Source organism: Syngnathus leptorhynchus, chromosome 7 (assembly GCF_054491065.1).
Source record: "Syngnathus leptorhynchus isolate UIUO chromosome 7, UIUO_Slep, whole genome shotgun sequence".
In the NCBI taxonomy this organism is placed as follows: domain Eukaryota; kingdom Metazoa; phylum Chordata; class Actinopteri; order Syngnathiformes; family Syngnathidae; genus Syngnathus; species Syngnathus leptorhynchus.
Window position 1 is genome coordinate 6,752,361 of NC_141201.1, and position 26,141 is coordinate 6,778,501.

Below are 26,141 nucleotides of genomic sequence, written 5' to 3' on the forward strand. Positions count from 1 at the left end.
TGCAGGCACGTCACTCGTCTTATCAAATCGATTAAGTCCACTCATCAAGTTTTGACTTTATACGTAGGCCCACACTCTCTAGCCATCTTCTCTGGTGCTGGTTCATCTTTTTCGGGGTCGCGCGTTGGTCGCCGGTCCCTCAAATGGCCACACCGTCTCCCTGCCCGCACCCGAAAGGACCCACTCCAGGTAATTTAGGCAAATGTCTTTGTTGCGGTGCAGGATTGTAAAAAAAAAAAAAGTGCGCGCTCCCACTTACGCAAGCACCGGTTTACCTCTGAGCGGTCACGTGACTTGTCCCCCGTGGGAGAATTCATAAAAGGCAAATAAAGGAGAAGCCACCAGTCTGTCCGTCATTCTTTGGAGAAAAAAAAAAGGGTTGGGGGGGGGGGGGACAAATCCATCGCGCCTAATTCGAACCTTGCTCAGGGACAGCTCGCGTGGCAGATTGCAGTCTAATTAGTTTAGCGGGACGTTTAATTCAATTAAGTTTCCACAGCTCGCCGAGGCCCCGCCGCTGGGCTGCTTTGAGAGCGAAGGGGCCAGAGCTGCAGATCGAATTAGCTTGTTTGGAGAACGACTGCGTGCGCCTCCTCATCCTCATCATCCTCGTGCAAGCCCGCCCGTACGCTCCAGCTGCGGCGCGCGTCCGCATGCTGCTCTCCAGGGACCTTCTCTTTTTTTTTTTTCTTAAAAAAGCTTCTTTTTTAAGTAACCTGCCTCTCTGCATTAGCGTCACGAGCCCTGCCATACGCCATCCGCGGTCTGTAGCAAGTTGGTATTGCTTTTGTTTTGATCCAGCGCATAAACACATCTATGATTTCAACGTCAGATATTCATTACAAAATAATCATTATTTTATTATAGCCTATAATTATGCAATTCATTTTGTTTTACATTACTAGATGAGATGTGTATGTGGAGGATCTACATGACACAATGGGGCTTTTTTCTTTTCAGTGACAAATTTGCAATTATTTATCAAAATTGAATTAATTTCCCTGATCTATTTGTCTAACTTTTGTACAGCATAATGTAATCATACATGTCATATGTACATATGTTATATGTAAAATGTACATATGTACAATTGAGTACATTGTCATTGCTGAGTATATTAGATTACATTATTGATTATTATTGCTGTTATTATTAGTTCACAATTATTACCACTACGAATATTATTATCATGATCAAAATTGTTACCATAATCATGATATATACAGTGTATACATACAGTATCTATATTATTAATTTTATTATTAAATGATTCTTTATTTGTTTCTCTATTTGTACTATTCGTTTCACTTTTACATTGTGCAAATAAGTGACCTGTCATAAGAATAGGAACTATGTCATATAAAAAATTCATCGGAGTCATTTAAGGTGGCGATTTCCAGTGTTGAAATTTTGTTCTCAAACAATGCTGAGGAAGCACATCAGCACTTGAACGCAACACTCGCTGCTCGTCTCTAACCTGCTTAGACGCGCGTCTCTTCATCTCCACGCATGCACGCATAGACAGCGTCAAGGTGCATTGCGGTAATTGGGAGCAAGGGACGCGGAGGACATGCGGGGAACATCCCCCCCCCCCCCTAGTCTCCCATCCATCAGCTGAGCCGTCAAATACCGCACCAAGTGATGGGCTCACTTTAACATTGTGACGGCCGACTTTTGATTTGATTTTACGCGCTGTTGAATCAATGAGGGCCGATGACACATGCAGCTTGTAAGCAGCTGCTCGAAATGGATCAGTATAGACGCGCACTGCTGTTTACTGTCGACGTAAGTGGGCAGCAGCTCCCCAATTTACGACGAAGATCCATACCTATAACGCCGTTGTTCCTCACTAAAGACTAACTTTACTGTAAAGGCAGTAGAGAAAAAAAAATAGTTGTAGACTATAAACTAGTCAAACGCCTACGTGACTTTTTTTGCGCTGTACACCACACGTATGCACCGTCGTAAACCGAGAAACCCTATCGGAATATTTTCGAACAAAACGACATTCTGCCTTTTAATTTGATATAATTATTTACGTGCTAAATATAGATCTCACTGAGCTTGGATGGTGTAGCAAATATAATCGACTTTAAATAAGAAAATGTGATTTGAATGTACCAATGTTTTATTCCATTATTATTATTATTATTATTATTATTATTATTGCACCAACGTTTATTAGGTCCTAATGGTCATTATAGACATATGCCACTTGATTGATTGAAAAGCTACCACCATCTACCCAAACTTAGTTTTCATCGACTCTGCCGTCACAAAACTGCAGCCGTTTGTAATATTTGGACTCATTTATCTCAATATAATAACAGAAACGTCGAAACTGGTTGCAGCATGGTGAAGTGCAATTCAAACTGCAATTGCAATATAATAAACTTAGTACAATATTGTTATAAGCAATATTGTGTTGATGAAGGCATGATGCAGACAAATGAAAACTGATAGTGCAGGTGGAGTGGCAAATGAAAGCCTCGAATGACGCGAGAAAAAGAAGGCACGCTCAGTATACCGCCATAGATGTTCATTTGATTGTTTTCCATACAAATATTTTTAAATTAAATAATAATAATAAGTAATAAATTAAAAGTTGGTTAAATTCCAACACGGCAAACGTCAATAAAATTTCAAGTTGGGCAATTCAATAAAAGTATATGAAATAAGCGTTTACATAACTAAGTGCCCCTTTTATTATCAACGGTTGCTTTGTTCCTAAAAACATCAATATATTTTAAAGTTAATCAAACTTAAATGATGATTTTAGCCCCCAATAAAACAAGTTGTGGTTTTTTTTGCAGACATCGAGGCGGGAAACAGCAGCTATGCATGCGACGATGATGTGCTCTTCTTTGAGTTTCCGTGATGGATGGGGCTGACCTGGCAAGGATGAATGACAGCTTTGATGAGTGACACTTTGCCGAGCAGAGCCCCACATATGGGAGCTGACCTCCCGCAAGGCTGCCATTCTTCCATACGGCAATCTTTTACGCGTCCTTTTTTGTCGCACACATCAATCACACACACGCGCACAAGTAGTATCCCCCACACGAGACCTATTTTGTAATTTAACTACATCATACAATCAAACTAAAATGCCATAATTGGTATTATAGTAGAGAACTGCATAATTAAAGAGCCCCCCTTTCCGTGCAATCACCACCCCAGCGGGCCTATATAATCCCTGGAGTTGGGCTCCCTCGCTATGCCCTATTGTGCCCCCCCCCCAACCTCCTTGTTGACTCAGACGTCATGAATGAAAAAGATCCACGTTACTGTTTCCGTCAAACGGGCCCATGAATGTAAAAGTCCAAAGTGAAAACCTCCGCGGAGAAGAGGTCTCCCCCTGTGCTAAAGTGGCGCACCAAAAGGGCGGATTAGTGGGCCTGGAAGAGACCCTCCATGCTTTGAAGGGATTAAATTGAGGGGGGGGGGGGGGGGGGCTTCTGGCTCCATGGTTGCTCTCTTTTTAGGGGACTATGCAGTTTAACTTGGAAACTGTTTAAGTTTCACGGCAAACTCACCTTTGAACCCGTGCATCAGACTGCATCACGGGCCCTATGCTTTGAAAAACAGGCAGAAATAAATTTACAATACCTTGTTCATATTTGTGGGAATTTTGCAATGATTCATTTTGACTGCAGGTGTAATAAAACGTTTTGGAATCATTTAGTGTAACGTATATTATTCGTTGCAGCGGATCTCGCAACGTGAGACGATTACGCCTTCGTTATCGTATATATTTGACAATAAAAAAAAAACAATCATTTCAATAATTACAATTTTATTCCTGAATAATGCAATTGGGTTGCGGTTTAGGGGTGCCGGGTGACCAAAACCTAATTACATCCGCGGTGCATTCACTTTTAGCTAATTCGATCATCTAAAAAAAAAAAGAAAGAAAACGAAAAAATAAGTGTATTGTCAACGAATGGTCCTACAACAAATGTAAAAAATAGCAATAGAATATTCTATTATAATAATAATAACAGAATAGTAATTGTAACACAAGCTAAGAGATAATAAATAAAAGTGTAGTTGACGTTGACAGCACTTGAACACAGATTTTACGTTTTTATTTTATAATACAAAAATGAATCCAAATAATTGCTGCGTAATTATACTAAATCAATAAATAATGAAGGATTTATTCCTAACGTAGTCATTTTCTAAATATGTTACACTGGATGTGTTCATTTTCACCACACTTATACAGGTGTGTGTGTGTGTGTGTGTGTGCGCGCGCGCCAGCGCGTGCGTGCGTGATACTGGATATGACTTATCACATTTTATGACATCGAACAATAAACTTAAACCAATTTATGGGGCGTCAATGTGTTAACGGTGACTGTTCGCTTGTCTCCACGGCCTTTCTCTCTCTCTCTCTCTCTCTCTCTCTCTCTCTCTCTCTCTCTCTCTCTCTCTCTCTCTCTCTCTCTCTCTCTCTCTCTCTCTCTCTCTCTCTCTCTCTCTCTCTCTCTCTCTCTCTCTCTCTCTCTCTCTCTCTCTCTCTCTCTCTCTCTCTCTCTCTCTCTCTCTCTCTCTCTCTCTCTCTCTCTCTCTCTCTCTCTCTCTCGCTCTCTCTCTCTCTCTCGCTCTCTTCCTTCCTCTCTCTCTCGCTCTCGACGTGTCAGTGTCGTCCATCCATCAAAGTGACGCGCAATCTCGTGACGCGTGCGTAAAAGTTATCGGAATCAAATCAAAGCTTTTAATCTCAGCAATCACCGTCAAGTGGATGTTACTCGCCACGTAAAGACCCCCACCGCCCCCCTGACGGTGCTGGAAGCTGTGGCCGAGGTGCGCCCCAAGGAAAAAGTTGATGAAATACATATTTGTGTTTTGCACACGAGGCAAATTCAGAAATAGACGACAAACATTATCACGAGCAAAACAATGAAATCCAATGCAAGATAGGCTTCACGGTGATGCTCATATTCAGTTTTGAATAATGTGTTCATTGTGAAAGACTGGGAATGGGTGCAAATTAAGAGCTGTTTTTAATTCTGCTCCCACGAATAATGTCCAGATTTGAGTGACACTAGTTATTGTTTTAACTAGTTGCAGTTTGCAATCATAAACTACTCGTTAGATTTTTGTTGCCTCGTTTTGCAACAAGTCAAAAAATAAAGGAAGCAGCTATCATTGCTGCCCCACAACAGTAATAATAATACCTCTAATCGTCTTATTTGCGTCAATTAAACCACAATTATTACCTTTTTAATTAAAGTCATCTTTTCCATACAATATGACACCTCAGTATTCATATTGTGACCCGGTCAATTGAAGATAAAATTCAATTGTCATTTGAGATTCAAGTGAACTAATTTCATACAAATAGAGGAGAGCTAACAATGTGATTTTCATAAAAGGAAGTAAAGTGATGTTGAGACCGCAATTAAGAGCTGTCCGTTAATGGACGCAAAGTAAAGTCCAATGGCTTTTAATGGAGCATGCAGCTGCCCTGCGCTGAGTTCGGGGGAGCGCGTGGGCGGGGCCAGCATTGTCATGGAAACAAGACCACCGCCTTGCTATTGTGCACCGCTCTGCCAACTTTATTATAAACAGGCAACGAGCGGCGGCGCTGTCAAACGCGGCGAGCGGCAGCAGAGACGGCAAGTATAGCGGGAGGGAGAGAGAGAGAGAACGCGCGCAACCGGTGACGGGATTTTATTCTAAGACGCAGCAACTTTGGGGAGACGTTGTGCGCGGATAACCGGAGTGACCTTCCCCTCCATCCGTGACTCCCAGCGCCCCGGTGCCGCCACCGGCTGAGCTCCATGTATAAAATGGATTACTCCTACCTGAACTCCTACGACTCGTGCATGGCCGCCATGGAAGCGTCGGCCTACGCGGACTTCAGCTCGTGCAGCCAGGCCAGCTCGTTCCAGTACAACCCCATCCGGAGCGGACCCTTCTCCAACCCGGCCTGCACCCCGCTCAGCACGGCCAGCTGCACCCTGGGAGCCCTCAGGGAGCACCAGCCCACACCTTATTCGTCAGGTACACGCTGAGAAATGAAAACGGGAATTGTCCAAACTGCACAGACAAAAATGTTACATATACTGATTCTATTTGTATGAACATTAAATGTAGTTATTGTAAACTTTACAAAAATTCTCCAAGCCCCCTAAAAAAAATAGTTTTCCATATGAATGGAAATTGAACTGAAAAGGGATTAATTTGATTACCTCCAATTAATTAGCACATTATGAACCATACCATGTGATAAAAATGTACTAGTATCATTGAGTCCTTGCTCAAATAATTAACGAAGTGTTTTTGACCAGTAGGATAAAAATGTTTGACACTATAAATGCATTTCATACTATGGACAATATGTGTAATATTAAAAAAAAAACATTTTTGCATGTATATGTATTGCAGTGATATGCAGATTATAGGTTAATTACAAAAACCTATAGACATCAGAAAAAGGATCTGCTCTGATTTTCTTTTGAGTGTTATATAGCTGTGTTTTTTTTTAATCTGCAGTTTATTTTCCAAAATGTTGACTCGCAACAAATTATTTCTCCCCATCTTTTTCTAGTCCCGTACAAATTCTTCTCAGACCCCTCGGGCCTGAACGAGAAAAGGAAGCAGAGGCGTATCCGGACCACATTCACCAGTTCCCAGCTGAAGGAGCTGGAGAGGGTCTTTGCCGAGACCCACTATCCGGACATTTATACCCGAGAGGAGTTGGCTCTCAAGATAGATCTGACAGAAGCCAGAGTACAGGTGAGACGAGAGGTGGTCTTATGAGATTAGCTTTATTTGACCTCCATCTGAAGTAGTGTGTGTGTGTGTGTGTGCGTGTGCGCGTACCAGGTATGGTTTCAGAACAGGCGTGCCAAGTTCCGCAAGCAGGAGCGCGCCGCCAACGCCAAAGCCAACAACTCCGGCGCAGGGGGCAACACGAACAACTCCGGGAAGAAAGGCGGCGAGACCAGATCTTCGTCGGACGACGACGAGTCCAAAGAATCCACCTGCAGCCCCACGCCCGACAGCACGGCCTCTCTGCCGGGCTCGGCTAACGGCAACCTGGGCAGCCCCTCCAGCCTGAGCCCCAGCCCGGCTCCGGCCAACGGCGGCTATGTCAACGCCTCCGCCTCTCCGGTGCTGCAGGGGCTCAAGGCGGCTGGCTGGTCCAGCCTGGGGCCGTCCAACCCGGCCGTGGCCCAGCCCGCCGCCCAGACTCAGGAGATTCTGAAGGCCTGGCAGCCGGCGGACAGTATGACGGGGCCTTTTGCCGGAGTCCTGTCCTCCTTTCACAGAAAACCCAACGCTGGCATCAAGACGAACCTGTTCTGAAGCACAGATGGAGACACATTGAAGACAGCCTGGACACAAAGGGCCGCCAATCTGACTCCAAACTCATCAAAATACGCATTTCATCCAGGACACTTAAACACTCAATCTTGCCTTCCAACACATACACATGCACTACACATCAGAGCTCATGAGCATGTCGATCAGGTACGAGCCCCTAAGCAGAATTTCAAACATTGAGCAACTAACGACACACAGCTCCAGCATAAGGAAGAGGAGCCCCTCAATCCAATTAGAAAGACCCTCGATTCATGGCTTCCTCCCTCCTTTACTGTAACAAGTCCGGGGCCGTGACCTCCCTCTGTGACTCCTGGTGCTTTCAGGCCCATTCTGCCTTGCCTCACTAAACACTGGCCACTTTGTTCCCAAAGCAGAAAGGAGAACAACTTGAGGCCGCTTTGCATCGGCCACCGATTCCCGCCTAAGCTCGTCTTTCAAGTACTTATTACAGACCTGCGGGGTTTTTTGCTCGTTCGGGACGTTTTGGGGTGATGACGTGTCACATGTTTTTTGCAGCTGATGGGTCCATTTTTTTCTGAAAAGTGTGAAATTGGAAGGAGGGCAATATCATGTTGACAGATGAGGCTCCTATTGTGTCTGTTATATATGACGTCTCCACCGGAAAAAGAACAACAACAAAAAAAAGAATCTGTTCATCTCCAGAGATTGCTTCATTTCTTTGTACTTGTTTGCAATCCCTTTCAGCTGTGATAGCTATTGAAAAAAAAATGTATTTATTAATTTTTTTAAATGTGTCACTAAGGAACTCTTAAATTTCTTGTGAAATTCCTCATAACATTTGGTGAGTGTAAATCCTGTAATTAGTAATATAAAAAAAAAATAGGAATATAGAAGTTGGTTATTTTTATTTTTTTCCTGACATTGCTTACCAGATTGATTTTACTGCAATGCATCTGTCTCAGAAATTCCAGTGAATGAGACCTTATAGCACTACTGATTATTCTAATAAATCACATTATGGAATCAAGACACAATGTGTTCAGTGACGTGTTTTTTTGTATGCATGGTCTTAAAAGTTCATTACATTACCACGCCCTTTCTTTCCATGACGCATGTTGTATGTATGACATCCACAGCATCTCTTCTGCTTTTCTATTACACAAAGGAAGAAACTGAAGTAAGGAAACATGTTATCTTTTAATTGGAAAAAGAATATTATGCAGCTATCCAATTTTCATTAAATTAAAACAGTCATCAGCTAAGAAATGAGCAATAAACAAGACGTGACACACAAACACACACACACACACACACACACACACACACACACACACACACACACACACACACACACGGTAAGGTGAAATGTGAGAAATGTTGACTTTTTAAACAAAGATGTGTCTTATTCCCGATGTAGACATACAATTCAGTATATGAAACTCACCCGTTCATACAACGTAACGTGACATTTGAAGTATTCTTACAGGCCACAAGTTAACGCCCCCCCCCCTCCAAATTAAACACTATAATGGCTTTTAAAACAGGAACTCGTTTAAGAACTAATAAAATGAACTTGGTCAGGTAACATAACTCGCATCGGTTGTATATTTTGAACGGATACTGCAAAGTGTTCAAAATGGATGGTGGCAGTATTTAGAGCTGTTTGGGTTGATGTAGCAGCAGCACCATCTAGTGGTCATTACGAATACTACGTAATGAGAAAAAAAATCCTTTCTTTTTGTCAGTGACCTCTTTTCTAATGTGCAAATGACGGCACGCTCCTTATCTACTATAAAATACCTCGTTTGAACAAGCATTCTTAGGTGACCGATTGTTTCAAACATGACAGTCAATTATTTTTTTAACAGGTTAGTGAACTTTCAAGGAGTTTGAGAAAAATTTGTCTCCATTTCACAATAAATTGTGACATCATAAAGTCCATGAACCTTGGGTAAATTGAGTGCGGACGAGAAGTAGAAACGTCAACCAAGTGCGTTTGGGTGCATTGTGACTGAGCACAGAAACGTGAACCGACATGAAAGTGAGAATCACAGAACACTGCTGAAGTTATCCGCACTCATTCATTTATGATTTGCACCATATTCCCTTTACCCTCACACAAACAAACAATATTATAAATATGATGAAAAACTGAAATTGAAATCCCGACCACTGAAAAAAAACAAAAAAAAACGAGTTCAGTCCACGTGATCGAGGCCCTTTCTGCATCATGCTAATGCAGCTACCGCTTTCACTTTGACTTTTTGTGGCTTGACATTTGCCCTAAGAGGGCTGACTTCCTCTGCTAGGTTGGGACCATTCACGGAGAAATACCTGAGACTTGGCCCACTTTGTCATCAAAAGTGGTGGAGCCCATACAAGGCTTGAAATGTGAAGCCGGAGCAAAAAGGCCTCCATTTTCCTCCTGCTGAGGTGACTCGTGTCAGAAGTACGAAAAAAAGATTTCTCTCCAGTATCGTGTGATTTGTTTCTCATGACAGTAAGCTTTCCTTCTGTATTACCGTGGCATCCGATGACCTTTAAATAAGGCCGCGTCCGCAACAACCAGTTCGAGGGTGTCTGAAAGAGGATGTTGTCAGCAAGTCAAGAGCTAAAACGGAAGTGCACGCACTCTCAGAAGGCACACTGGACGTCAAATGGCACATTTGCATTCAGTTCTGCCGACGTTTGGCCTTGTGGGAAGGCAGCGTACGTTTCGATTGCTTTCGAAAGTCCTCAGAATCCTTAGCTACAGTTTCTGTTGCTGCCTGAGGCTCTCCAGCAGTATGCACTTGTGGGCGGGGTCAAGTACGCCTGCCTCCTCCAGGTCCTCTTCTGTGATGTCACTGCCAAATCATAAAACAGACATTTTTGTCCTTTTTTACATTGTGCACTACAATAAACGAGCATGCGTGTCGGAATGGAGTATCTAAAAGCATGTACCTGAGAAACTCCAGGTCGTCCCAGCCGTTGTGCAGGAGGCCCTGCTCGTATCTCTCAAGTCCCAGTCTTTGCAGCCACTCCCCGACTGAAGAGTCCCCCACAGACAAAGATGAGCTGCTGCTACCCCAAAGTGCCTAAAAGATGCAAAATGATGAATGAAATGAAAATGAATGCTTCTTCCAAACTGAGGACAATCACATGACCCATATCCGAATTTGCTCTTTGTAACAAGTTGGAATTGTGTCACTTGGCAGTTTAAATCTGGCCTGAGTGAGGACAAATGTACTGTTAGCAATCCAGTTAGTTATTTCAGCAGCATTAAGCTTCTCACCTCTTCGGGAAGATCCTCAGCAATACTTTCTGTGATTGCATTTCTGGGTGGGAAGGTGCGGCAGGGGTCCAGACCTAAACCCATGGCCTGCCCCCGAAGGGGAGGCGGAGCCGAGGGAGCGCGCGGAGGCTGCCCCGGAAATTCCGTTTCACTCAGTGTCTTTGCCATCTGCAGCACAGAACAAGACTGGTCGTCCAATGCCCCGCCGCCGATGGCCCCGCCGCTAACAGCGCCACCTCCTCGCCTGAAGTTTTCCTCGAGGGCCAGCGGAGCACCAGGACCAAGCGCCGGGATCTTGACTTCAGCGAGATCCGGGTGAAGTGAGCGGGGCTTCAGGAAAGACGCCTCCACGGCCATCTCCATGGCTCCCTTCGGGAGGGGAGGGGGAGGGAAATCCGGAGGTGGCCGATTAAGTGTGCTCCCTATAGTGGTAGCTCCCCCTTGTGCCCCTCCGACACAAACGCCTCCATCGTCCTCTGGAGACCCCTCCTCATTGATGGCACGCACCGTGTGACCCGTCATGGGCCTGCGAGGGTGCGACGGGCCCGTGGGGGCGCAAGGGGGTTTGGTCCGAGCGATAGCTATGGGAGGTGGACCTTTCATCGCTTGGGGAGCGGTGGGCGATGGGAGAAGCTCAGGTGACATAGCAGCGGCCGATTGATTGGGGACCCCTTCCAAAATATAGTAGGCAGGGTTGTTGTAGCTGTTCTTGCCGACAGACTGATCACCGTCAGACGAATCTTGCTTAGGCCTGAATTCACAAAAGAGAACCGCTGCATGATTAAACACTTAATTCTGAAAAAATAATGTGACTATACATTTTTTCATGCATGTATTAAAGATCCACTATTGTAACCCAACAAGAAAATGGTTTTAAACAAACAACCATATATTGTACTTTCATTTACACTGCATCAAAATCAAAACTTTTGAACAAGTTGCGTGAGAGGCAACTGTCTATTAAAATGTTTTCCAGGTTTGTTCCGGTGAGATGTATAACATTCGTGAGGGCCAGTTGTGGCATTAATTTCAGTCTCCAGCAGAGGGGAACCTGTGTCATAGGACAGATTCTTGTCCATTTTTAAGGTTGAAGTGTCGAATGCTCAACATGCTCTCACCTCGCAGCAGTTTCCTCCCTGCTGCTCTTCTCGCCCTCTTCGTTGACCTTGCCCAGCTCTCCAAGTTGTTTACGAACAATAGGAGGCCTGGCGGAACAGTCGAGTTATGTGAGACAAATAGTTAACAAATGTAGATAAAGTCCACACTACAGGAAGCTCAGAGAAAATGATAATACAAGACACCAAATGTTTTAAAGGCTTTTAAATGTCAGGACATTATAAATATAATAACACACAAGCTACAAAAACAATTTTATGGATGATGCATGGTGATTGAATTATACTAACTTGACATATTCGTGCACCACTCTCGACGACATGGTAGATTTCCCTTTGGGTACGCCCGTTTCATCTTTGTCCACACTGATCCATTCTGAAATCAAATGGAACAGAGATTTCAACTTGGGTATTTCAGCATATTTTCAAATGTTACTTTGCCGCACTTGGGATGGAGGAAAGTATGTCCATTCACACACGTGCAAATACCATAAAGCCTCTCCCTGGTTCCCATTCTTTCGGAAGGGACTCTGACCCTCATCGAGCCCCTGATGTTTCCTGTTTCCTCGCCGCGATGAGACAGGTAGGTGTGGAACTGCTGTGCTGTGCTGCCGATCATCGACTTTAACGCTAACACGCACTCTCCTGGTGATGACACAAACGCACAAGGTCGATCACAGCGATGAAATTCCAGGTCAAATCACAGCACTTGCAAAAGAAAACAAGTGACTAGAACTTTATGGACTCAACGGACACACGGCGCTTATACCATAAGATTCATATCCATCCAGGGATTTCACAGTGAGCAGCAGGTGTTGGTCCTGAAGGTATTCGATCTCCGACAGAAGAGGTTTGAGCGTCGTCAACTGCTTGTTGGACCAGCCCACGCGGAGGAAGTTAATGTTATCGCTACTCTGACTGTCGTTCTCGTAACTCTTCTTGAATTCTACGTTTGAGAGAGAGAGCCAGAGAAACGTGGGGCAGAAGGGGTCGGGGAGAGGCGACAAAGGGAAGGGGAGGGAACGAGAAGTTGGGTGACGTTTCTTTGGAATTTAATACAAAAGTGCAATGAGAGTAGGCAGGCGGAGGTGGGAGCAACATAATGTAAAGGTATACTGACTGCCTGGAATTGGGGAGGGAGGTAAAAAGACACGGAAAAGAAGAAAGAGATGAAGTTCTATTATAACCTCGAGGTAGGAAATCGACAATCTTGTGGCAGGTGAAGTTTGTTAGTTTGTGGGAGATGGCTGTCAGTGTGAATGCAAGTGAGGAAAAGATTGCTTTGTCTCACCTTCCAAACATGTGGAGTAGAATTCGATGAAGAACTTGGTTCTGCTAGCAGTTTTTACAATGGCCTCGATGCTCTCAAATTCAATGTAAGCCTGTTCAGAAGATTTAGGCAGCCCTAGACAAATAAAACAAAAACAAAAAAACAGGAAGTCGTGGGTGCTTTATATTATTTGGTAGAATTCCAGTTTGTAAAAAAAAAAACAACAACATTTACAGAACACAAGAATGTCTCTCTTGTCAAACCCTACAAATAAATTAACCAAGAACTTGAAAACAAGATCTGGACTACACATCTAGGACAGTTTATTAGTTGATGATAATGTTTATGATATCTCTTCCATTGATACCTTTCTTGGAGACAAACTGCGAGGTCACCCCCACCTCAAATGTACCAAACACTGGGGAGTGGTCACTGGTCACAATATCATCGGTGCACCCTAAAAAGAGGATATCATGATAAAGGCATTGGCAGGTGGATTTTAAAGAGAGCCAAAAAAAGACAAAACCACCATGAGATATTGTGAACTGTCTTACCGTAGGAATTGCAAACAATGTGTGTTTCTGGGTAAGACTTCCACAAGATCCTGTCACACCACGATGGGACATTCGTCCTCATCTGACATCGAAGGAGAACAAACCACAACATTATCAAAGTGGCTTGTAATGAAAACCACAAATGAACAAAAGCTGCCTGACATATGAGTGAAGTTTTGTGTGTGAATTTCTGAACACACCCCAGTGGCTTTCTGTTTCTGCCAAACATACGTGTCCCTCGATCCACGCTCGTATCGGTAGGTAGGCGGGAATGAGATCTCTTCTTCAGCTGTAAAATGACATTCATAACATTTATGTCAAATGATATTCAAAGAATATAGTGACACCAGATAGTAAACAACCAAAAAGGTACTTTTTGCTCATCAAAATGTGAGAGCAAATAAGAGCAACATTGCCACATATTAATTATTCAATTCATTGGAATCAAATATTCATATATCATGTATCTTAAATTAGCCCGTTTGGTTGTTTTTATTTTCTATACGACACTTTTCCTAGCATAATCAAATGAGGAGAAGCTGTATAGAAAACGTTTTTGAGAAATGTGCCCAAGCAGATCTTCTATTTGAAAGCTGTAAAGTGAGTTATACCAACCAAAGCGTAAAAACACTTTGTTTTTCTCTCGTTCGAGGTTTAGCTGGTCCACCTTAAGCAGTGGATCAAATTCCTTCCTGTTAATGTAGTTAAGAATCTCCTGTGAATATAGAAACACTAATAATGAATAAGTGAGTTCACAGGCACTCGGCATAATGTGTCTTTACGGGTCCTGCTTCACCTGTATGTCCATGTCCAGCCTGTAGTTGAGGTCTCCAAGCCAGAAGAGATGCGTGAAGCGCAGTGAAATGTCAAAGGAACTCAGCTGTTTGTCTCCAAGTGAAAGCAGGCGCAAAATGTCCAGATAGTTTTGGTTCCTCCTGCAAGAGTCAGTAGACCAGTGTTTCTCAACTTTTATTGAGCCAAGGCGCATATTTCACATTGGAACATTTGTTTACGCCACAACACTTGGCAAAACGATTCACAAAACCTGGTTAATTATGTATCTGCACTTATTTAGTAGAGGAACAATTGATTGTTTTGCCTGTTACTATGGTTGGTAGAGAGAAATTAACAATATATATCAATACAGATATCTATATCCCTCTCTCTATATATATTTACATATAGCGATATATATATATATATATATATATATATATATATATATATATATATATATATATATATATATATATATATATATATATATATATATATACCGTATTGGCCCGAATACAAGACGATATATATATAATTGTATATATTATATACAGGCAGACTGTAATCAAACACAGACTTTAAATAACAGATAATTGGAGTCGAATTGAATATATTTTAAAATATAATGTTTTATATATATATGTTAGATTATGGAAACATTTAAGTGTGGGAACCTTGCAATCTTCTCGTTCCCTGAAGTCAAGTGACAGTTCACAAAACCAAAAGATGTTCCGTTGAACATGAAAGAAACCCCCACAGCGCCTTTGTTACCTAGAAACACGTATAGTAGACCAAACATTAACAAAAAAGATCTGACACTTTCCACACAGCAAAAATTGCATTTCAACAAGATTTTTTTTTTATCAGCATATATCAAATAGTCTTGATCTCATTTTAGGAGAAATTTACACAAATTGCACTTGACAAAATTTGGCATAGCTTTACATGGAGTACTTGTGAACCTCAATTAAGTACTTATGAGACTGCACTATATCATTTCTGTTCTATCTTTAAACTGTGTTCGGGAACATACAATGTTTTAGACTTTAACCAACGTGAAATGCAGAAAAAAAAACTAAGATGAAGACCGTAGCACGTTACTAAGAAAAAAAGTGGTTCCCTAAGGTTCCAACTTCATGGTAACAAATGTTTCATAGTTCATAATGTACCCTGTAATTAAATCAGTCTGATTTATTGTCCTTCCTTTACCAACAGTCAACTGGGATAAGTTTCAGCTCCCTGTTACCCGAACTTGAACAACAGTTTGGAAATGTGCTTGTAGTATTGAAGTTACCAAGTGTATTGGCGATGCCGGTCTTGACGCTGGACATTCCAACATGGCTGATGCGGTTCTCATGTTCTGGCTTCACCAGCACAGCAAGCTTGATATTCCACAGTGTCTGTACCGCGATCTAAAAGCAAATCAAATAAAAGCGAGTTAGGAAACAGTGTCTTTGTTTACCTATCTTCACCAATTCAAACAATCTAATAAATAAACAGGCAGCACATGTGGTTAGTGCCTCACGGTCAAAAGGTTCCAGATTTAAATCTCATCTTTGGACTTTCTCTGTTGTGTTTGCATATTCTTCCTGCTGTTATGTGGATTTTCTCCAGGTGCTTCCCTCCCACATTCCAAAATATGCTCGCTCGCCTAACCGAGGAGTCGTCCGTGTGTGAGCGTGAATTGATGTTTGTGTCCTGTGACAGACTGGCGAACAATCCTTTCGAGAGAAAAAAAAAAAAAAAAGAAAGAAGGATGACGACAACAAGCTTTCCTCACCGGTTTATAATCCAGTTCTGTTTGTTCTTTCAACATGGCCCGTAACGACTCCACCCACTCCCGATCGCACACAGAGTTTTCTTGCGTGCCAAATGCATACAGGTCATGTGGAATCGTGACAGTCATCTCGTCCAGGGTCTTTCCGAGTCCTCGGCACAACACCCAGGAGGCGACTGATTTGGGAGCAGGAACCGAGCCTGACAACAAACGGTGGAAGAATAATTCAATATTTGATGATCATTTACAACTCAGATGATTAGACACAGTTTATGCAGTATGTGAAAAATACAGTATGACAGTTATTGTTGCAACTATTCCACAGAAATATTAGTCAGGAGAGTGTGGTTATTAGTAAAGAGGAAATAGAATCCCTGAAAAAATGTCTCACCCATGTTCCAGGTGCCGATGAAGACAGATATCATGTCGGGCTCATCCTGGTTGGAATGTTTGTTTTTCATCAGCTGTAGCAGCTGGCAAAAGGCCTCCCGCTTCTAAAACACACATAACCACACACGCGTTTCAAAACCAACCTTAAGTTGTAACATTGTGAGTAATTGAGCATAAAATATAAGTTTATTTTTTTCAAATGCCTTACCACAGTGTGAATCTATTGTCTGTGTTATTTCTGTGTTAATGTCAAAATTATAATGTGCAGGTGTTTAGTCTTGGCACTGTGTCCATATATGTGTGTGCATGTAGAGACCTTGGCACTCGCAAATATGAAGTCTTTCCTCTGGCTCTTGTCCTTTTCCTTCTCAAAAACAATGCCCAGCTTATTCTGCACCCGCTGAGACTTGATCAGCTGACGGACTGAGAGGTCAACAGCCAAGAGTGATGGGACGGGAGGAAAAGGCAAAGAGAGAAATAGAAAGAGAAGATCAAATGTTAAAGTACAGTTTGCGCTATCTGTTTTCCTTCATCGTCACTTTGATTTGTTTGGCTTACTTTTGTCATGCGTGAATGTAGTCCAGTCTTCCTGGCTATCCTTCACCTTCTTCATCACAACCAGTCTCCCTCCTTCCACGTCCACAGACAGAGTGTACTTCTGACTCTTCCCTATCTTGGTCAGCTCTGCCAAGTACACATCCAGTTTGACCTGTGAGGCGTGACAGAAATCATTAAATACTAATTTCATAACCAGGGATACAAAGTAATCAAATACAGCAACACTCTCAACTGCGAAGGAATAATCTCGAATTAGACATACCACATTATTGAACATTAGTGTCAGATGAAAGCTCACAAGAATCCTGTTCATTTGAGACTTCGGAAGTGACTCCAAATGTTTCGTTTGAAATCACAGTCATTGCACTGAATATTTTTAAACATGTTTATTTTCAGTGGGCTTTAAAAACCCTTGACTGTTGCCTGTTGCTGTCCCAGAGGGTGAATCAGATGCCACATGTTGAACCCTCTGTGACGGAAATATCTCTATTCCTGTGCAAACAGGAAGCTGTTGAAAAGACTTCACCACAGAGAATGCCAAATCGGCTCAAAGCTAAGTATTGCAAATAAGACATCCCCATTTATCACATTACCATTTTCACAAGAGCCCTCTGTAGTTTTTTTTTTTTTTCCTTCTTTTTTTAACCGAACAAAACTTTGCACTGGGGCATACACTTAAGAACTCAAAACGGTGCCTCATTTCTGGGTAAATGTGAGAACAAAAGTGCCAAATACCATTGGGTGTGTGAAAACCACAGACGATGCTACAGGAAAAGCATTACAAACATCTCTTTGGTCTCACATGACTCGTCTGGGAAACACTTCCTAAAGCATGATGAGCAATCCATGACTTCACAGTCTGCTCAGAGTTCAAGTCTGCAATGCCTCATGAAATCAGAATTTGCAGCAGAAATGTCCTCTCCATAGGACATTGTTGTCTACTTTCAAAAAAAAAAAAAAAAAAAGGTGGCGCAAAGGATTCGTACCTCAAATAGTTGCACGGGGATGGCTTTGCTGTGACGCATGGAGAGAGGAGGAGGGGAGCACAAGGTGGACAAACTCATGTCCTGAAGAGCTTTCAGAGCCTGAGGGATAAGATAAATACATAGATAAACCCGAGAGCACACACACAAGCATTGCATTGTTCTGGGGTACAATGTTGGAGTCAACAAGGAAACTGTTAGCCATTTCCTGGATGTGACCTAATACAGAAGGTGGAGCATCACTTGGGTTGAGACATGTAGCTTGCTCGATCGCACTCGGTTGGTTTCCTTCCCCGTCCCGTGTAAAGGCCAGTGTAAAATATTTGGCGAAGGCACAAATGTGAAGGATTCAAGCCCAACCACTAAACACATGATGTGGTTACCTTCTTCTCGATGGATGACAGGAGGTCTTTGAGAATTGCCAGCTTGGTCACAAGGTTCTCCAACTCCTGGTCTCCACCCTGATTGACCGACTGCAAGATATAAAAATGCAATCGTGCGTTTCCAAGGATGATGAATCAAGCAAGTTGAAATTTGAACGGAGCCAAAAGTCTTCAATAGTCTAAACGCTATGGTTAAGTGTTTCATTGGGGTGCATTGTTTAAATGACAGTATGACTCTTGTTTCACGATTGCTTTATATCCTGAGAGGAAAATGGACTGGAAAGAACATCCTGGTCTCATTAATATTGAAAACAGTGACACTTTCTTATTGTCTCAGCTTTCATTTAACCTTTCTTGCACTGGGCAAATATGTGATCAAGAAATGCAGTTAGACAATGAAAGGTACAGAAGACATACTTGTTGAATCATCTTGGAGACCATGAAGGCACTCTGCTGATCAAAGACTTTTGACAGGATCTCGAGACCAGACAGAACCTTATCCACTTCCCTTTTCATGTGAGGAGAAAGGGGGGTTCACAGGTCACTTGTGTTTCAGCATACGGTATACACTAACTTTTGCAGCAACAATGAAAAGAGTATGAAAGCATTTCCATTCGTCCTACATCTTTTTAATCCGTCCACCACAAATTTCCCCCACGAGGGTGTGACGGAATATCTCTCTCACCCATTGAGACGCTTGCAAGAGGCCACAAGTGTTTTGTTGAGATGAGGCAGTGAGCAGGCTCCCTGTTTGACAGCCTCAAGGTCTAAAGCGTAGCTGCCCTTCAGATACTCATGGGAGATGGTGGTCAGGCCATTCGCTGTTGGGGCACTGAAACAAAATTTGATCTTAAACATTTTTGAAAAGCACTGACACTATAACCCTATTTTTTCCAATGCAAAGTGCTCTATCACATCAAAATTACTATTCATGAACGGCACAAAACTTCTGGACTAGAAACATTACGTGTGAGAACTCATTTTGGGCAGTATTTCACCCAAAAAAATCAACTCACTCAAAATGTTAAGATTATATCTTTGTCCTGCATATCATTCAGAATGCGTCCAAAAAAAATATGAGGCCTACTACATATTTGCAGTTTGGCATCCGAAGAAATTTCGTAATAGATTAGAGCTGCTTTTCATGACAGCTAAACTCATCCGTTATCTAGGTGTCTCTCGACGGGATGTGGCTTGCCTCATTAAGCAGAGAAGGGGAGGGAGGGCTGCGTGTGTGTGTGTGTGTACGTGTGTGTGTATGTAACTGAGCAACTGCACGTGTATTGCAGGGAGGCACACATAGCTAAATAAAATGAAGACAGTGTCGGTGATTTAGTGGTGCACTTTGTACCTGTCGGTGGGCGTGTCTGAACTTGGTGGAGTAGATGTGGAGGCCGAGCGAGGGGGGAGGGGTGGCTTCTCATCTTCGCCATCTAACATTCACGGGGGAGATGTTTAACCAGAAAGCATGACAACACAAGCCATCACTGGGCTTCTATTTGCAGAAGTACCTGAATAGTCACGGTCATCGGGGATGGCGGTTTCCTCTTGGTCAACAGCGTAAAGCAGAGTGGTCACCAGACCCTGACTGGGCTGCAGGTACAGCGACACAAGCTCTGGTAATGTTTTAAATCTCTTGGGCTGCACGCCCTGTGACGTCTGGGAGGAAGACAAACGGAAGGATATAGCAAAAGACACAGGAAAAGAGGAAGTGTTATTTTTATAATGCAGACATGGAACAAACTTTGCTACAAATAGTCTGGTCATGGTCTGGTGGCCCATATAATTCAGTAATTCATGCCGCATAAGCAAATATGACCAGCAGTCTAAATATAGTCATTGAAATCAGGAGGAGGTGTTTTTGGCACATTGCACACAGATTCCATTGAAGCTAGCCAGATGAATCTTGGAGCTGGCAAAAAAAAAAACACCAAGTGTTAGACGTCACGGTTAAAGCAGCAACGTGTGTCTGCAATGTGGGAGAGCGCCATGGTGGCGTGTGCCTGTGAGGCATGTGGGTGGCATGTGGCCATGGTTGTGGACTGCACAGCTGTTGAACGACACACAAAGAGACTGCTGTTGGCACCGTGTGTGTGTGTGTCAGTGAGGGAGCTCAGAGCCAAGCAAAGCATCTCTGCCTGCCTACCAGCTGCTACTGAAGCAAATACGTTTTTTTTGTTTTCTCTTGAGTCCACATGTTGAACTTTTTAAGGACTGAGTGTGTGTTGTGCATGAGTGTGTGTGTGTCTTCTCTGCACCTGCACAGCCAAAAATCCTTCTTCATCCGGGAGGATTCTGTATGTATGGACATGCTTCTGAAACCTGCACACAAGATGAGAGAGAAATACAAATGATTTTTTTTTTTTTTTCAAAGTGTAAAAAAAAAAAAATCATTTCCTCTGCAGTATATATCAGCTAGTTGGGCCGTGTGTGTGTGTGTGCGTGTGTGTGTGTTCTAGAATGGGGGAGGAGGAGTCTGGAAAAGTTGAACCTGTTGCTGTCGATTAAATAAAGAGCAGTCTTCATCCTTATCGTGGCATGATACAGTGCACCATTTTTTTTACACACAGACCATTGAGGTATAAACACAATCCATAGCGGAATAAAATGCTTTTTTTTTTTTATTGAAAAGTTGCTTTCATCATTTCAACCACATCAACCCAAACTGCCATTCTGATTCAAACACTTTGAACTAGTTGTCCATGAATGTTGTGACATTGGGAATGCACCGCCATGGCTGTGTGCCTGCAGCTACGAGCTGAACATCGATGGTTTTCATGTCTGTGCTCAGAGTCTGCTCAGTGGACCGGACGTAATATTCAATTTACCAAGCAAACCTTGCGGGTTGTGTACACTGGCCGTGTCTCTCACAGTTGTGTGTTGACGTATGTGTGTCAAATACTTGAAACAGTCTGTTGTATATTTGTACCTTTCTGTTTGTACTTAATTACAATGTGTTTGGATGTGAACAGAAGCAACATATGCAGTCTCAATCGTTCTAAAATCTGAGCAGATGATGGGGAAAAAAAAAAAATATCCAAATGTTACTCAACAACACGGGGAATCTTGTAAGCATAAATCATTTAGAAACACAGTAGTATCAGATCCATTTTGAACTTTAGTGTGTCTGTCATCCTGTTGAAGGGTGACAAGATTCTCCAAGTGTTGTTTCAAGGGGGAGGGGAAGGAGGAAAAAGACAAACTTTACAGATAAAATTCCAATGCTTGATGCAAGTATGTGTGTGTCTGTGTACTGGTGTTGATAACAACAGAGTATGTTGACAGTAAAAACCCAATCACTTAGCCTTGCCAAAAAAATAGACAAACCCTCACCGTCAGAGCTTCAATTAATTGTTGTGGGAACTTTTAAGCAAGATTGAGTGCCTAATCGAGTTTCAAAACAATGGCAACCCTGAAAGATTCCCAACCTCAAACCGAGGTTTGTATATTTATAGGGCACGCTTTTACGCAAATCATGTTGTAAATTGTTATGACCTATGCACAGAAAGACAAGTCCGAAATGCAACATGTTTAGACGTGCTACGTGGTTACCAAGACAGGAATTTCCAATTTGGTTGGAGCCGTCTCAAACGACAGAGGCAATCACACAATGCCTTTTTATGGATCCATGAAAACTGAAGAACCACAAAGTGATCTAGGGGTAGGGTTGGTGCTAATGGATGAGGGGGGGGGGGGGGGGGGGGGGCATTCCCCAAAAATGTAGGAGTGAAACTCACTCACCCCTTTGTTGAGAACATGATAAAAGATGACTCACAGGAATTGGTCACCATCCTGGTCACCAAAGCAATCTCTCACTTTGGACTATGAACTCTTGACGAAATACGATACGGTACGAGAAATGTTAATGTTAGTTACTGCAGTGGTTAATTGTTTCAAATTGTACTTAGATAATCCAAGTGCAATTATATGAAAGAAATGAAGTTGAGAAACTGAACTTAACACATTGAAAACTCAATTATCTTGAGTGGTGTTTTCCTGAAAGAAAAAAAGTTAGTCGAAATAGAGAGCGACTTGGTTAAGCAGACGTGACGTGCAAACTTTTGAAGATTGGAGAGAGCAGTGTGAAAGCAGACTACTCAGACAACACTCTTCCCTTCAGTGTACCGCCACACATTAGCATAATGGAAACATAGATGGGTCCAAAACCCACATGAAGGAAGTACATGGCTGTGTATGACTCACCACAGGGCAAGTATGTTTGTATCTACTATGCATACAGTATACAGACAATAATAGAGTTCCAATTTGTTGCTGGTTTGAAGTTTGAGGAAGGCCCTTCTTTGGTCAAGCAGAGCCATAAAGGTATGCTTGGCTGGGTATGGCAGAATGTGACTTCTGACCTCAATCTCATAAAACACGATCAATTATTCCGGGGGAATTTGACAAAACCTCACACACAGAGGAAAAGCTTGTAGAAACAGAAAAAAATGATAAAGTTAGATGTTTGTTTGAATTACTAACTGTTCTGATAGCTGGAACAGGATACTGAAATTGAAATTTATTTCAATGGGATTTTTTTATTTGATTTGGACAGTGACATTTATATTGCGATGTGAAGTTTAAAGAAGCCGCGCCGAAACTCTATATTGGTTGCTCGTTCTATAGTTATGAGTTGTGGGCGCTATACGACACAATGTTTCACAATGCGTCACGTGATGCAATTCGACTGTCGTCGCCTGTGCAAGAAACTGCCCATCCAAACTGAGGTGCATGCCTTAAAATCAGCATGGAGTAAATGAACAGATAGAGGGATGCAGGTCAAGTCAATGACACAGCACTATGTCACATGACACACTTTTTAATGCCCGCCGGTAGTCTTGAATGAGTGTGTGGGGGGGCCAATAACGTAGTCATGTGACTTACCTTGTAGTTTTTAGACATGGTATGATACATTTGAAAGGGAAATGAAAAATCACTGGCAGTTGTGAAGTTTGTCTAGATGTGACGACCTGTAATCTGTTCATGTTTTGTTGTTTTACGAAAGGGAGTAGTGGATAGATATTATTTGAATAGATTTATCATTTATTTCTGCCATGAGGACTGGGCTATAATGTACATCCTTCCTGCCAGCGGGCACTGTATTAAAACAGTTCTTTTTTCTTTTTTTTTAACCACGGCTATACAATTTAATAGCAATGTTGAGCACCCACACACTGAGCCAGGCGCCTTGTAAAAAAAAAAAAAGACGCTGCAGGCTACCACATCTAGAAGTAGTGAATGTTATGCTGGAGTTTAAGCTTAAATTGCAAGAATGTACAACCAGTAACAAGACATTAAGATCAAGAAGAAGAAAAAAAAGAGAAACAAAATCAGCAAACTTTTAAGACAGTGAAGGCATCACGCCTGAATGTATTTGTTCACATTCAAGCAGTGCCAAATGAAACTCAAAAAGCAAGTTGGGGCAGAAAACAAGAGTAAACACGATAAGGAGTATTGTTTGTAAACTAAAATGAGTTTTATATTTTTGGAACGATTAAAAGATACTTACAGAACACACAAAGCATAAGCCCCGTTGACACTCTCGCTGTCCCGTACTAGGAAGCTGCCGTCTCTCCCGGCGCGAGCCAGCAGCTCCTCGGCTGCAGCTCGACTGAGGTCCCGATGATACCACATCGGCGGTACGGGCCCGAGTGGAGAAAGCCCGCTGCAGCCACCGCCTCCGGCCATGGCCACAGCCCCTCTAACCGGCGTCAACTACTTCCCAACTTGCACGAAAACCTCCCAGCCTGCCTCCGGTCACGGGGGGGGGTAGAGTTGAGGACCGAGGAAAGTATCGAAGACGTCGGCCCGAACTAAGTACGGCGACACAAGTTTCCAAAGCGGCGAGTGAAGTTGTTTGCTGTGTGTCGTCTCGGTTCCTGAAAGGCTCGGCAATCGCCACCCTCCTCTACCACGGAAATCTGGCTATGTAAATCCACATTGGAAAACGGGGAACAGTGGTGGACACAGCCTACGTATACACACTGTAAACTGTAAACACACAAAAGTCTGGAGGAGACTTTCACAGTAAAAGCTAAAATTAACCGATCACTTTGCAGATGTTTTATTGTTGTAGGCAGCTTTCAGCCCTTCGTCAAAAAACGTGATTTTTTAAAAATCCTTTTACGTTATCTAATGCGACTTGGATCTGCTGTCATTCTTTAGGTCTTTGCACAATGAAGCAAATTAAAGGAACAAATTAAATGACTCTTAGTGATTCGAATAATTTGTTAACCAAAAGCAAATCCCAAAAACTGCTCTCTACATCCGTCTAGTTCACAAATGACGGTCATGTGTCATTGTGACCGGTGTGACCTGCTCAGCGAAGCCATGCGCTGTTTGCTCATCAGCTTGTCCTGCATCCAGCACTGAGGAAATCAACTTTATTTTTTAATACTCTCCGATCCTGTTATGCAATCTTTTCCCTTTTTTTTCCCAGAACATATACACACACACTAGAGGGCAGAGTGGCACAACTGAAAACGTCTATAGTAAGTCCTTGAAAATGTATTGTGACTGTAACTCTAGTGGTCAACAACAATGTAAACTTCCGATTTGACTATTCACAAATAAGTCATATTTGCATGTTCCATTTGCTTAGACACACACCTGTTTGCTTGATGCATTGTTCATGGGAGTGCAGAGAGCATCTTCTGTTTAGTTATCACTGAGCCTGAGGCAGACAAATGATTCTCTTATTTTTTTTGCTTTATTTTTGGGGGCAATTTGATAATAAAGGCCTACCAGAGGAGAAAAGTGGGTCAAATATTAATTGTCAATTACACACAAAGTCGGAATAATGTCTGTCTTGAACTGTTAGGTTTGAAGAAACGATTACGCATGAGTTCATTCCACATGGTGAAATGAGACACAAAACTTCAGTTCAAACCATCATCATGTGCGACATCATGCAGGGACTGAGCAAATCTCACGAGACTTCTATTCAGTAAGCATGACTGTGAATGTGTCTCTTGAGGTTTCTTGGGTTACAAAGCTACCACAGAATGGTACCAGTGATGGCAAAAAGGAAATATATATGATGACAATGTTAAACCAGAGTCCCACTACACATTCCAACCAGTAGTCCGGCAGTGCCCAGCTTATTGCTCCTGTCCGAGCTGCTTAAATGTTAACTTTTTACGTTCACTGTATCGAGGCTGGCCTCGTTTTTACTAGCTTGTCAGGGCCATCTTTGAATCGTCAGATAGTATAACTTTAAACTGAGTCATACTTTGACATTCAGAAGATTTATCGTGCAGGACCTTGACTTTGTCACGCTTACAGTTACTAGCACGTACAGTATGTTAAGATAAAATTGTCTGGATGTGATCATTTTGATTTGGAATTGTCATTTTTAGATAATTGACTGAGTCAAATGTCATGAAGGAATTCCTATCTAAAATGTCAATGCCAATTTTGCAAAATACGCAACATGTATCGGCTCATTTATTTAAACAATGAAATGTTTGTTCTCTGATAATGCTTTTGGATTAGACTCACTGAATGTCAGTGTTAACAGACAATAATTGTTTTATACTTTAAGCCTAATAGTACTTTCAGTAAATGTATGGCTAGTATTTTGCTACTGTTATGTATTTTTAGCTTTTCTTTTGGGGTTTTAGTGTTTCTAGGGGCTGCAGATGAAAAATACCCTTCTTGCTAATTCTGGCATATTTACAGAAATGTTTACCAAGATGTAATGTTTACCAAACTGACTGAAATGTCATCTCATTAATGAAGAGACTGAATTGTGAATTGCAC

The 26,141-nt window shown here is 42.3% G+C and overlaps 2 protein-coding genes across 2 annotated transcripts; one reads left to right on the forward strand and one right to left on the reverse strand.

Annotated features, from left to right (window-relative positions):
• Window positions 1-5,789: 5,789 nt before the first annotated feature.
• phox2a (paired like homeobox 2A) lies at window positions 5,790-7,320 on the forward strand. The gene is made up of 3 exons (XM_085915859.1): window positions 5,790-6,012; window positions 6,560-6,747; window positions 6,838-7,320. Exons 1-3 carry the CDS (start codon window positions 5,790-5,792, stop codon window positions 7,318-7,320), a joined length of 894 nt encoding a protein of 297 aa, XP_085771985.1.
• A 1,157-nt stretch (window positions 7,321-8,477) lies between these two features.
• Window positions 8,478-26,003, reverse strand: inppl1a (inositol polyphosphate phosphatase-like 1a). Its single transcript, XM_085916094.1, has 27 exons — window positions 23,890-26,003; window positions 20,639-20,702; window positions 19,892-20,039; window positions 19,732-19,813; window positions 19,066-19,212; window positions 18,798-18,888; window positions 18,381-18,470; window positions 18,001-18,099; window positions 17,015-17,165; window positions 16,773-16,879; window positions 16,458-16,560; window positions 16,070-16,266; window positions 15,584-15,701; window positions 14,964-15,060; window positions 14,309-14,447; window positions 14,128-14,227; window positions 13,713-13,801; window positions 13,513-13,594; window positions 13,326-13,415; window positions 12,980-13,093; window positions 12,458-12,634; window positions 12,178-12,333; window positions 11,980-12,064; window positions 11,692-11,778; window positions 10,574-11,324; window positions 10,243-10,376; window positions 8,478-10,145 (listed from the first exon to the last, which is right to left on the reverse strand). The coding sequence occupies exons 1-27, from the start codon at window positions 24,066-24,068 to the stop codon at window positions 10,049-10,051; spliced, it is 3,774 nt and encodes a 1,257-aa protein (XP_085772220.1). The 5' UTR covers window positions 24,069-26,003; the 3' UTR covers window positions 8,478-10,048.
• Between the last annotated feature and the right edge of the window lie 138 nt (window positions 26,004-26,141).

Coding starts and splice junctions, on each gene's coding strand:
- phox2a (XM_085915859.1), top strand. CDS start 5,790: ATGTATAAAATGGATTACTCCTACCTGAACTCCTACGACTCGTGCATG. Junction 6,013..6,559: donor GCCCACACCTTATTCGTCAG/GTACACGCTGAG, acceptor ATCTTTTTCTAG/TCCCGTACAAATTCTTCTCA. Junction 6,748..6,837: donor TGACAGAAGCCAGAGTACAG/GTGAGACGAGAG, acceptor TGCGCGTACCAG/GTATGGTTTCAGAACAGGCG.
- inppl1a (XM_085916094.1), bottom strand. CDS start 24,068: ATGGCCGGAGGCGGTGGCTGCAGCGGGCTTTCTCCACTCGGGCCCGTA. Junction 15,702..16,069: donor CAGAACTGGATTATAAACCG/GTGAGGAAAGCT, acceptor ATTTGCTTTTAG/ATCGCGGTACAGACACTGTG. Junction 11,779..11,979: donor GTGGTGCACGAATATGTCAA/GTTAGTATAATT, acceptor CTGTTCCGCCAG/GCCTCCTATTGTTCGTAAAC.